Raw genomic sequence first — 13945 nt, 5'->3', positions numbered from 1 at the left:
TCCCCAACAAACACTTCAGGTGTGTGTTTAAGATTCGTATGACAGAAACAAAAGCTCAAAGCAGAATTAACGCCTTCCGCCAACCAGTCCCGTTGAAGTTACATTTCTGTCTGTGTAGACTCCGGATGTTGGAGTTATTAAACAGAAGGTATTAAGTGTACGTTTTGGCCAAATGGAAGTTAATACTATCGCGACATGTATGACTCCAGTGAATAGTTTCCAGTGAGAAATATGCTGCCCTCAACCAGAGGAGGAGAGCGTACTGATGAAGAGCTTTGACACACGAGGCAGTTATCATCATTTAAGTTCAGTGTTACCAGGATCAAAGAGCTTGTTGTGGATTGCCAGAGGAACAAGAGGCCCTCTGTCCTGGGTGTTATCCAGTGAGAGGAAGTGAAAAGTTTCATACAAGTACCTTGGGCTCTAAATCAATCAGACTGGAGCGACTATATGAAGCATTATGCCACAGGTACTCCATCAAACTTGAAAGAGGTCCAGTTAGAGAACATCATCAGGTCTGACCCGCGCTATGATTCGGTACCAAACATTTATACACATTCAAATAAACAAAGAAAACACAATTAGGCAAAATAGTTTTTACAACAATGCTTATTATAACTTTCACACAGAACTCTCATAATGGAACAATAATAATAATAATAATGAATACTTCAATATTGGTAAGGAAATTTTAAATGTCAAAACCTTTGTTTCCTGTATTCTGGTTTATTTTAATGCCCCAGTTTGTGATGGAAGTCTTTATTTCTGTAAATGAAAACAAATGAATTCAAATAATAAATGTCAGGAGAGAGAGAGAGAGAGAGAGAGAGGGAGAGAGAGAGAGAGAGAGAGCTTTACCTCTTCCCTGAAGCTGCTCTCTCTCTCTCTGCCTCCTGACACGTAACAGGAGGATTCACTTTATATTTTATTTTATGTCCGCCAAATTTTGTTTTATGTTTTGCCGAAAAGCAGTTGCAGTTCGACTCTTTCTCATGGTGAGTTTTAAAACAGGCAATGACTATGAAATAAATCATATTCAAACCCACTGTACACGGACGGACTGCCGGAGAGAGCGAGGGGAAAGAATGATGAAGCCTGATGTGGCTCTGTGTAACTCTCAGGTTTATCAGTGAACTGACCTGCAGCCTGGAGTCTCTGCTAACAAACGGAGTGACAGTGTCAGACAGTGTCTGCGTTTAATAATTGCCATGTACACGGAACGTACACGAGTCTGTCCAGTCTGAAAAGCTCGGTTTTCTCATGTTAGAGCAGCCATGTCTACTTTCCCCGACTCACTTATGTCCTCCGTCTCTGTAACTCTCCTGTCGGCTCTTCAGCCTGTATCTGTACTCTCAAACACCCACTGGGTCAGTCGAGATGTTATTTATGTGAAATATTTCTCATAATTAGTGTTAGAATTCTTGAGCTGTGACCACAAACTTGTCACAGTGACCTTGACCTTTGACCTTTGACCACCAAAATCTACTCAGTTCATCCTTGCATCCAAGTAGACGTTTGTGCCAACTTTTGAGATATCGTGTTCACAAGAATGGGATGGATGTGAGGTCACAGTGACCTTGACCTTTGACCACCAAAATCTAATCAGATCACTCTCGAGTCCAACAGGACGTTTGTACCAACTTTTATCATAATTAGCGTAGGAATTCTGGAGTTATAACCAGAAACGTGTTTTGTGAGATCACAGTGACCTTGACCTTTGACCTTTGACCACCAAAATCAAATCAGTTCATTCTTGTGTCCAAGTGAACAGTCACATACGGGGAGCTTTTTGAGTCGTCCAATCATGATTCCCGGTTTGTGCTGCCTACAGACTTGATAGTTAGACAGAAACATTGAATTTTATCATTTTATATTTAACTGCTGACATTCAAACTTATGAACACACGCAAGTCATCCGAGTCATCGTGCCTCAAGTCAAGTCAAGCCTCAAGTCATTTATTTTTTGTCAAGTCACAAGTCATCGAAACAGTGACTCGAGTCGACTCAAGGCACCAAGTCTCAAGTACACATCTCTGGTTAGATTACTGCAGTGCTCTACATGCAGGGTTGTCCACACGATCATAGGACGCCTCCAGCTCATCCAAAATGCAGCAGCCAGAGTCCTCACACGTACAAGAACATTTGAACACATCACTCCGGTCCTCAAAACACTTCATTGGCTCCCCGTACAGCTACAAAATCCTATTATTAGTCCATAAAGCACTTAATAGTGCAGCTCCTGAGCATATTTCTGACCTGCACACAGACTACAACCCAATCTTGCAGCTAAAAGGTCTTCTAGCTGCACCCAGAATAAGATCGAAGGGCGGTCAGGCGGCCTTTAGTTACTGTGGTCCTGCTCTCTGGAACAAGCTGCCTGTTGACCTGAGGTCAACTCAAAAGCCATTTATTCTCCTGAGTGCACGAACGAGTGTGTGTGTGTGTGTGTGCGTGGCTTTGTTTATTTGTTTTTTTTATTCTCTTTCTCCTTTTTTGCTGTCTGGTTGCTATGTGGTGTGTATCTGATGTACAGTGGATGCACGCTAATCTAATTTGATTTCATATGTTGTTCATGATTGTTTTTGTTTTGTGGTATTTTTTGTGTTCTTATGTTTTTACTCCCGATGAAAAACACCCTGAGCTTACTCGTAATGAAATGTGCTTTATCAATACAATTGCTATTGCTGAAGGTTTCTCTTTATCCCTTTAAATTTGTATTGCTGTGTTTATATGACGGGTCTATTTAGTTCAGTTCATCCCCTTCTATCTGAAAGAATCGTTAATAACTTATGTCCACTCCAAAATGGCAGCAGGAGAGCGACACGTGTGTGTAAGAGGAGGGTCAACTCCCTTTACTTTAACTGATGTTTACAATAATTACTGTAGTTTTAAATTGTTTTACGGTGACTATACAGACCATATATACAGTCATTGATGCAGACTATATGACTGTACTAATAACTTTGCTATCAATGTGATGCTGCAGTTCTTCACAGGGGCCACGGGAGGGCGGTGTACACCCACTAAATGAACTTGCATCAATAGTCAACAGTGCATGCATCCTTAAAATGTGGAAAAGAAGAGTTCTTTGAATTATTATTGTTTTTAAATAAAACCCACTTAAGTTTAAATGAATGTAAATAATATCAGAGTTCTTTCCTCCTTAAATGTTTGCTGCTTGGAATTTCTATGCAAGTTATTTCAGTTCTGCCCTTTGACCACTGGAGGGCAGTGGATACTCTTGATTAGCAGCCAATGCTCTAAATTCGAAACGTAAAATCCACCTTGCATCAAGGAACTATAATTACAATAAATGAATAAATAAAATAAAACTGGCAGCATGGCATGTCCTGGTCTGTAATATCACAGTGACCAGCCTTGTTTTGTTTGTTTGATATAACAACGTTTGTTACCTCGTGACAACGAGATAAATACGTTGAAAACAATGAGAAATAAACAAGGAAACAAAGTAGGCTTAAATAAAATGTATTGATAAATGTCCACTTCGGGCTTCCATACAATACTGGCTGCCGGATGATTGGAATGTCAGATCTCTAGAAACCGTGTGCAGGCCTTTCTTTATGAAGTTCTTTTTAAAATATCCGTGTGTTTTCAGATTGGAGAGTTTCCATTGAAACAAATTGTTTAAAATATCTTTTCTCATGTTTTCTTTCCTGATGGGGAAATCGTTTTGTCCTGAATGTGAACTACAAAAACAAATCGCGTCTTTGTGTAATCTGACATCATTTACACCAAATGTTAAAACTGAAGTAAGACAGACCAAAATGTGACCGAAATCCTGTTGGCTCTTCTATTCTGTTGGAAATAATCTCTTTTTCCTCCACGTGTATTTTTAGGGATTTGTCAGTTATTTACATACAAAGCTTTACAAGACAAATAGCCTGACAGGTGACGCACACACCCTCTCTCCTGAAGATCTCTGTAGCTCAGAAACTGTAACAGATTGTTGTATGTGATTCCTTTTTTAACACCTTCATAAGTGCTCAGTCCATAAAAACACTTAAACAGCTCGCACAGACGCAGTATGAAACTTTTTGTTTTAGTAATTACAGGATTAAGTCAAAGTATCAAAGAACATCCAATCATCTCATCTGAAGTGCATGCATTGTGTCCACGTTATTCCCCGACATTATTAACATTTAATGTGTGTGTTTAAGAATTGGTTTGACAGAATTTCAACTCACAAAACACTTTCAGCTTCTTCCTGTCGTAGGGGAATTCATGAATATCTTAAATACCTCTTTCTTTAACATGCATATGAAATGATGCATATTCTGAACCATAACTCTAAAGATGTCATCATATATATAATATATATATATATATATATATACACGTGTTTCTTCTTTCTCTCTATAGACATACGTTTGTTTTCACTTTGTACAGCTCAGTATCTTGTGTTTCGATTAGCACTGCAGCTAATAGCTGAGTATTTGCCTTTAATTAAACTACAACATGTTACACAGAATACTTTTATCAAGTGGAATAATGTTCGTGATCGTCCTCTAACTTCTGAAAGGTGGTGATTGTTTTTGAGTTTTATAAAAGTATTGCAGCCTTAGAGCTCTTCCCTCTGTCACACTGAAGCTCCTCCATCACGAGTGAATTTGCATCGCTTTTTGCATAACAATACCTTGCAAAAATAGTTTTTGGCTCCTTTGCAAATGTCCAAAATGTACGTATACACAGCCTCAACAGTGATGATGCACATTTCATGAGAGCCGTCACGATGAACTGCTTTGTCTCCTCACTGCTTCTGGGTGAGTTAATTCAGTTTCCTGTTACTGATGATGATTGAAAATAAATTATTACACTAAATCAAACTGGAGATTACAAGAGAGAACTCGTTCACTTTGTATAATCAAAATTATTTAATATCTGCACCTGGAATCACTGAAATAAGAGAGTTAGGAGTCCAAAGCGCTGCTGTAAACTCTGTTGTGATTTATATGCTTTTGAAGAATACATGCTGCGTGTGTACTTCATCAATTGTAGCAGCATCCCTTCAGCATGGAGCTGTTTGAACTATTTTGTTGAATTTTGTGGAGACTGCTGAGCATGTTTCATGTATGAACTTGAGAATTATACTTTTTAGTCAACAGCGACAGTGAACAGACCCAATGACTCTCCTCTGTGTGCTTCACAGGCTCCCTCTTTGTCCTCGGTCACTGTGTTTTTCCTCCTGGTATGTTGTCCTGTAAACATCACACACAGATTCTGCTTATAGCTGGAATAACAGCAATTTGGTTAAATGTTTTTAACATCCTGTACTTTTGTTTTTCCATGCAGGTTCTTGTGATGACTACACAAACATAACTGACACATGGCGCAATTTTTTATTTAGAATACACGACTTCCCCGGCTTTCCTTTAGATGATGTTGGTCTCGTTGGGAAGTGGTGGCGGTTCACAGGGATCGGTGGAGACAGAGTTTATCCAAGCTGCCTTACTAGCCAAAGATCTGGTTTTTCATACACCACTCATGTTCCATTCTCTTATCCAACAACTGAATCTGAAACTGCAACCACAGGGACTGCATATGGAAGCATTGGAGCTTGCAATAATTATGCTTTTACAATGAGCTTGGTCCTCTGTCCTGGAGGATTCTACATATACAAACCAGGCAACCACCATGGCAATTCAGGTTACCCAACCTGTAAGGAGTGGTTTCTTGCTTCATAGTTTGCTTCATATTTTCCTACAACGTAGTTAAAAAAGATTCACTTTTATTTCCTGTTATCTCTGTTCAGATCATAGCGACTGTCAGACAGACTCCTGTGGACCACTTGCTGAGTGTTCAGGCAGCGGAGGCTGCGTCTGTGTTTCTGGCTATGAAATCCCCCCTGGACTCCTCCCCACTCCAGACTCATATGGATGTGTTGGTAAGTCCATTCAATGCATCTAAACTAGGGTAAATCCCAGTGAGATTTATAAGGACTGTAATAATTGTTTGCTGATGTTTTGCGTCTCTTTGCAGACATTCCTGAGTGTGAGAGGACGTCAGGAATTTGTGGTTCTTACTCTAACTGTGCGAACACCGTAGGATCATACCTCTGCACCTGTCATGATGGATTTGAAGCAACCGATGCAGGTTTACCAGTCAGAAAGTCCAACCCCTGCAAAGGTAACATTTAAAGGCTTTGCTTTTCTTGAGCTGCATTGAAATCACTGCATGCAGGATGACATATGATTTGATTTGTTCCTTTATAGATATTAATGAATGTCATGACAACGTCTGCGGTGATGGTGGGACCTGCTCTAACAACGTAGGAAGTTTTGTATGTGATTGCCATACAGGCTACCACCTTGTGGCTGACGCAGCTCCTCTTTGCCAAGGTCTGTTTGCACTGTTCATATCAGAAACAAGACTAACTCTTCTTCATGCTCTCTGAGCTTTTACCACATGCAGCTCTGAATTATGCTTTGGAGTTTTTGCTCAGTTTTTTTACTGAAGAAAAAAAAAACACATTTCGTGCAGATGTGAAGTCATGTCACCCGATTCTTGCTGGAATCGTACAATAAAAAGAGCACCAGGTAACTGGGATGCAAAGTTATTATGTGATGACTGGAGGCAGATTTGGCTTCATCAGCTCGACAAGCTTTACAAGAGCGACGCCAGGGAACTGTTATTAGGGGAGTTATTGGGGGCTGGGTTGTTTGTAGCAGGTGCTAATAATGTTTGATGCTACAAACAAATATCAAATGGAAAAGCAATGATCAACTCCTACTAGCTAGCAACTACTTGCCAGCTGTAGCTAATATCAGCCCAAGGCCCACAGACCATGACAGATGTAGCCTAGCTTACTTTCAGCTATTGATGCTAACTTATAAAATCAATGCAGCCCGTCCAGACAGTCCTCCTCTTCTTCTTCCTCACTATTCTCCATGTTTGTCTCACAATGTTTCCACCATGTTAGCTTCTTATTGCTGAATTAATTTTACACTTGCAGTAAGTGTTAGCTTTAGTATGTCAACATCATCCTGCAAAGCAACCAAAGTTTCAGTGACAAGAAACCAAACGATCAAATCACACAAGCGGAAAAACGTCATCCTCACTCAAGTCACTGGAACGTTATTATTTAATGAAAAATATGATTATCGTTTAGTTTGAGACAGTTCGACTTCTCTTTTTGCTTCTAGCGCCATTTTTATTCATGTGCCACAAAACATCTACAGTAGCTCCCACTCAAGAACAACAAAACCTGACTGAGTGGTGTTTTCTGTTTACTACAGAGCTTTTATTTTGGAGTAAGATTACATTTATTTCCTGCTGACTCTTCCTCAGATATCGATGAGTGTTTCAACTCCACCGTCTGTGGCCCTGACTCTGAGTGCACCAACACACCCGGAGCTTATACCTGTGCATGTAACCTGGGGTACGAACCAACTACACCGGACCAGGAGCCCAGCGAGGACAACGTCTGTATCGGTATTTGAACTGATGACATTTCAGCATCTACGAGCAGCAACCTTCACACAGATTTCTGGTTTAATCTGTGTATTTTTGGCAGATATCGATGAGTGTGAAAAAGATGCTTCCATCTGTGGTCCTTATGCCAACTGCACAAACTCAATCGGATCTTACATCTGCACCTGCTTGACTGGTTTTCGTCTGAATAACCCAGACGTGATAGCCAGCGTTGCTAACCCATGCACTGGTATGTAACCATGCTCTATGCTAATGTGACGTGATTTAACTTTCATGTTTTATGTGGGCTGAGAGGTGGAGCAGTGGTTAGCGCTGTCGCCTCACAGCTAGAAGGTTCCTGGTTCATAACCTGGTTCAGACGTAGCGGGCCTTTCTGTGTGGAGTTTGCATGTTCTCCACGTGCATGGTTCCCTCCGGGTACTCCAGCTTCCTCCCACAGTCCAAAGACATGCTCGTTAGGTTCATTGGTGACTCTAAATTGCCCGTGTGAATATGAGCGCGAAAGGTCGTCTGTCTCTGTGTGTCAGTCCTGAGATTGACTGGTGATCAGTCCAGGTGTAACCCCGCCTCTCGCCCAATGACAGCTGGGATAGGCTCCAGCCCCCCCGCGACCCTGAACAGGATAAGCGGTATAGATGATGGATGGATGTTTTATGTGTCACACCATGTGTTTTCTCTCTCTACAGATATAGATGAGTGCAGTGAGACCCCTGGTATATGTGGTTTTCAAACAGTGTGCACTAATGTACTAGGGACCTTCTTCTGTTCGTGCCCCGATGGATTCTACCCTTCGACTGGGATCTTGTGGACAGTAGGGACCTCATTTTGTCAAAGTGAGCTAACGATGGTTACAGAATATACAGCACACTTCCATATCCTGATGTGCTCATTGACCTGTACATGTTCTTCTCACTGACCCGACAGGTCTTCAGGATATTTTGGATGAGATAAAACCCATAGAGGTAAATATAATCAGTAAAATTGTTCTGTCAAGAAGAGGATCATTTAACAAACCGACCAACTTTGCAAACAATAAGATGTGTGGGCGGTATTTCCCCCAACGCTTGACAAAAGCAACAACAACAAATGTGTGTCATGGCTTTTGTTAGGATCACCTGTACAATCACCTTTGGGTTTCATTGCTTCATAATGTGGGCACCACTGCACTTGTAATGCAAGTAGGCAGAGGTGAAACTGTTGCACACGTTAATATCATTGGCAAAAAAATATGTTGGACACCGCACACTGAACACTGAACAGCTGGTAACATTAAAGATGAAGTTACATGTTTGTATTTGCTGCAGGGTCAGACGAAAGAGAGAGCTTTTCTTGGCAACATGGACAAACAACTGAAAGAAAACGAGGGCGTCATATTACCAGAGCCGGTGAGGAGAAAAAGAGTGTTGGCCTCTCAAAGAAACTTTCCAATGATAAACCATTCACTGATATTTAAAGACGGATATGTCCTAAGTTTGTTACATATTTCTTCCCCTCTGACTTTTCTTGTGCTTTCTCCACAGACTGTGACAAACAGCTTCTCAGCATCCATGGTACTTGTTGTTCCTTAAATCACCTCTGTCATTGTAACTGTGTCTATAGAGACTTTAATTCCGCATTATGGTTTGTTAATAAAATATTGTAATTACTGCAGGAGGTTTCAGGTGTAGGACCACGCGCCACAAAAAGTGGGGTGAGCAGCGAAGGTGACGGGGAGACCGGCAGTGTGATCCTCGGCATCTCAGACCGGTTAGTGTCTACAATAGTGCCACCAGGTCACAACCAAACCAAGAGAACCGTGACGAGCCCGACCGTGGGTAAGACATGTTCTTCTTAGTTTACTGTAGACATGTTTTGTATGTGCACCAGGCGATAGAATCAAGCTGCTGTAATGCTTATTTGTGTGTTAGATTTAAGTCTTGAAACCATCCGGCCTGAAGGCAACAGTACAGAGAGCTCGACTCTCTCAGCCAAAGGAAACACCATGGAGATCAACCTGGAAGCTCTGGCCAAAAACAACAATGGTGAGAAGGTTCACTATGAAAAAGAGGATGGCGATGTAACTGGGTCTGATCAGTTCTTCTATAGTCAATCACATCTGCAAAGACTGCTATCTTCTATCTACTTTTATTTGTTGAATTGATGTTATCAGTGTGTTCTCAGGGCAAACTGATTTGAAGGCCGGCCTACAAATAGTGCAGAACTGGAGAAAACCAGAACATAAGAGGAAATACAGATTCTTTGTCAGATGTTATTTAATCGTTACAATTGCTGCGTCTCAATTCAGGGGCTGCATCCTTCGAATGACGCGGTCTATGGAGGATGAGTCATTCGTAGCCTGTGTAGACGCTAAGGCTGAACTGAAACTAGATGGTCTGGGCTACGGAGGATTTCTTGTTCCCGCTCTAAACCTTGCGTCACCAAACACGGATCCTGTTGCTTAGCAACAGGGTGGCTAGTGGGCTAACTAGCTATCATAACTAGTGTCCCGTAATTTAACCTTTTATTTTAAAGTTAATTTGTATTAAGGCCCCTTTAGCTTTTTAACATTTGTATTTCTAGCTTATTGATTGAGTTGAAACCAAAAACTTTAATTCTTCTTTGTTAGAATTGGCGCACAATGAATCTTGGGATATGTTAGGCCGGAAAGGATGCACCAGATGGATCCTTCGCGGACGCATTTGTCGGCGGCATCTGAAGGAGCCTCTTAAGTGGGACAGCCTTCGATGCGCCGCTGTGACGCAATCTGCTTTCCAATATGTCCTTCGAAGGATGCAGCCACTGGATTGGGACACAGCTAATGTCGTGTTGAATACTCTGCTATGATTGGTCAAATGCAGCGCTCTAAGGTTTACTGTTTATGTGCAGCAAACGCTGCTTTGAAGAACAGGCTGATGCTAGAGGGGCAAATCTGATCACACACTCCAACCTAACTGTGATCATATAAATCTGCAGGAAGATGTCCAGTAAATTTAATTTAGTTTAAAAGACATGAAAAGCTTGATGATAAGGAAGTCGACGAAATTGGATAAATCTGATTCACAAATTGGGTGAGACAGGTTAGTGTCGTTCCTGCTTAAAGCTGCTCGTTTACATTATCCCTTACCTGTTGATAACCTTTAACGTGGATATTTCCAGGTTCTGCAGCAGCTGTCTTCATGACATTAAATGGGATGGAGAGTCTTCTTAGTCATTCATACTTTGAAACAGAAAACCAAACAGAGATGTACTCCGATGTCATCACTGCTATCTTACCCATGAACAACACCAACCTCACAGAGCCCGTCAACTTTACCATCCATCACAAGAAGGTGCTGCCCAAGATGTCGATCCTTCTACTTTTCATAGCTAACTTAGTCTTTAAAAATGAATAAAAAACATTGTTTCTTTGGTTTCATCAGATTCCTGAAAACGGTTTTGTGACGTGTGTGTACTGGGAGGACAAAGAGGAGACAGGAGTTGGACGAGGAAGTGCAAATGGAGGAGAGAGGACCCGGACGATGCGTTGGTCAGTGGAGGGCTGTTGGGTTGCGTACACCAGTCAAAACATCACAGTGTGCAGCTGCTCTCATCTCTCCACATTCGCCCTCATCATGCAGATAGGGGAGGTATATATGTTAGTGTGTGGAGGCATATTTGCAGATATTAACCTTACCTACACCGAAGCTCGTTTTGATCACAGTACATGGTTCTCCTTGTGTTGTGTCTCCTCAGCCTCCACCAGAGAATTCTTTCCTGGAGTGGCTGAACCGATTGTGTGTGATCATCGGACTCTTCTTCTTTGGTTTGGCCATCTTCACCTTCCTGCTGTGCAGCTGGAACCCAAAGATCAACAACACAGCCCGTCTGCACCTCTGCCTCAGCCTCGCCCTTTCCCACCTGCTGCTGCTGTGGAACGACAGATATACTTCAGATGAGGTACAGTGAGATAAACATGCAGCTTTAAAATACTTCATGAGATATTTCACACTCGCTCCGCCAAAGCAACACATGCTTTACTGAGAATACTTGTGTCTCCACAGCTGGCCTGCACTGTCATGGCCGGCCTTCTCCACTTCTTAGTTATTGCAAGCTTTGTGTGGATGCTGCTGGAGGCGCTGCAGCTCCACCTGTTGGTGCGAAGGCTCTCCAAGGTGCAGGTTATCCAGAGAGATGGCCTACCCAATATATTTCTCTTTCTGATTGGCTACGGCATTCCATTTGTGATTGTGGGTATTTCTGCACTGGTATATTCTGATGGATACGGTGCTACTGAGGCAGAGGTGTGAGTAAGACAGACAGTACCACAGGCACTCATTCATATTCTCCTGTGCATGTGATCTAGTTTAAAAGGGCTGTTCCTTTTTTGCTTGTGTTGTAGGTGCTGGCTCTCTAAAACACGCAACTTCAACTGGGCTTTGACGGGTCCTGTGATTGTTATCCTCGGAGTGAGTTGAATCCCATCTGTTTTTCAAACCTTCTTGAAACTTGTCCTGACCAGATTAAAGTTGAAAAAAACAAAAGCCAACGTGCACTTTAAAACCACCTTCTGACACAATATGGTTGTTGGGCATGTCAAAGGTCAAGGTTCTCTCGAGTGCGGTGCGATCCAAAGAGAAACCTATTTTCACAAAGATGAAGAATGGGGATTTTGCTCTCAAAGCAGCGCGGGGCTTACTAGAGGGGTTGAAAAGTGTTCACTAAAGGCAAATGCAGAATTTGCCGGAGTGCTGAATAATGAAACGCCTCAAAACTGAGGATTAAAATACCAGCTTTGGATTTTATCAGACTGTTAAATGACCCATTGTCACTTGTTATCACCACTGAATTGCTTTAAGTGGGCCATCAGCACCTACCATGGCACCGATTCCTAACCGGAAGTGATGGGAACAAGCGACCATCTAGTTTCTGTTTTTCTCTCCGAGGACGTGCTAACCTGCTCCGAGCGACATTTCGCTTGTTTGAAAAAAAATCTGGCCCTGGTTTTATTTCTTAGTTTGTGTACATGTGTTTAATTTGTGGAGAAAGGAGATCCAACACCAAAAAAGATACTCTCATCGTCTCTGTAGCAGCGCAGTCTGTCGCACTCTGAGCGATATTTCACGCTGTACCTGGTGACGTACGCTTGCTCGCTGTACGTTACAAAGGGTGCTACCGGAGCTTTGTTGTCATGGTAGCAATTCAAAACACCTGGTTAAGATTTAAATATGTCATTGTGGTTTGGGTTAAAATAAGGTGAAACTAGAAAGGAAGAGAATACTCGTTACATAGGTGGTGTGACTGATGTCAATTCAAACTGAACTTTGACCTTTGCTCTCACACGAGACAAGAACCCTGGTCCCCCTCATCTCATCCATCCTCTGCAAACATCTCATGCAGAGTCAACGATTCCCACAGCAATAAGGTGTCGTGTCATTAACGTGTGTGGGTTCTTGTATCATACAAGCAGATGATCTCAGTCTATTCAGCTGCCAGGGAGGTGTAGTCGGGGTGTTCCTCCTTCTCTGATAACATGCTGTTGTATCTCAGCCCGGCGTCTGTGTCTTGTCTTCCTTTAGCTGAACTGGGCTTTGTTCTGTGCGACTCTGTGGAGCCTGAGACCGACGCTGGCCAACATGAGAAGTGATGTTTCTCAATCCAAAGACACACGGTATGAGACAGAAGAATGATCAACCTGACGTCATGAAACAATACATCACAGACTCTAAATAATATTTTTTACAGGTTGATCATCTTTAAGATCCTGGCCCAGTTTGTCATACTGGGCTGTACCTGGATTCTGGGCCTGTACCAGACCAATCTCTTCTTTCAGGTCGTCTTTATAATCCTGAACTCCCAGCAGGGCACCTTCCTCTTCATCGTCCACTGTCTGCTCAATAAGGAGGTAACCTGCTCTCTGACACGCTTCCATTTCATAGAGCACTATAACTAATGATGACAGCAAAGAGAACAGCGTATTTAGTTTCAATAACAACAACATATTTCTGTCAGCAAGTTTAATTTCATTTTGTTTCTCAGGTTAGAGACGAATACATCAAATGGCTGACCTGCTCGTTCAATAAGAACAGACACGGAGGATCTGTGGTGAGTTTTACTGAGAAAACAACAATGCAGAATACAGCAGGTTGTGTTGAATTTCAGCCCCTACTTTACTTATGAATGAAACTGATAAAGTGTAAAATGTGTTTCAACAGAAAGACGTCCCTTCAGTCTCGGAGGTCTTGGACAAGGCCGAACCGACAGGCTGACGGGGACAGGAGCCAGAGCAGAGAAGAGCATCTCACTTTGAACCATCGTGACAGATTATTTCACCGTTCTCTGCGTCGTCGTGTGCGGTCTCGTGATCACGGCATCTTTATGCATAGAAGTAAATGTATGTAGCTGTTGGCACTTTGGAAATGTCTTGTCAACCCCTGATCTGCTAATAACAGCTTTTGGGTTTGTACTATAAATCTGTCTCATTGCTGTTGTGTGACATTTGCTCAGTATTTTTGTGGACTTATTTGTATATGTGTTCATG

At 42.1% G+C, this 13945-nt stretch overlaps 1 protein-coding gene across 1 annotated transcript; it reads left to right on the top strand.

Moving 5' to 3' along the window:
* Positions 1-4750: 4750 nt before the first annotated feature.
* LOC138603120 (adhesion G protein-coupled receptor E1-like) lies at positions 4751-13702 on the top strand. The gene is made up of 23 exons (XM_069674795.1): positions 4751-4781; positions 5168-5206; positions 5311-5676; positions 5771-5902; positions 5998-6144; positions 6231-6356; positions 7306-7449; positions 7532-7678; positions 8136-8282; positions 8374-8411; positions 8754-8834; positions 8970-8999; positions 9101-9263; positions 9357-9470; positions 10585-10757; positions 10848-11054; positions 11161-11364; positions 11469-11710; positions 11807-11873; positions 12984-13075; positions 13150-13309; positions 13444-13509; positions 13620-13702. The coding sequence occupies exons 1-23, from the start codon at positions 4751-4753 to the stop codon at positions 13671-13673; spliced, it is 2970 nt and encodes a 989-aa protein (XP_069530896.1). The 3' UTR covers positions 13674-13702.
* The last annotated feature ends 243 nt before the right edge of the window (positions 13703-13945 follow it).

This window comes from Semicossyphus pulcher, unplaced genomic scaffold, assembly GCF_022749685.1.
Source record: "Semicossyphus pulcher isolate SPU_LCO1_2020_fin unplaced genomic scaffold, fSemPul1.0.p SCAF_23, whole genome shotgun sequence".
NCBI lineage: Eukaryota > Metazoa > Chordata > Actinopteri > Labriformes > Labridae > Semicossyphus > Semicossyphus pulcher.
This window is presented reverse-complemented; position numbering and strand designations above follow the sequence as displayed.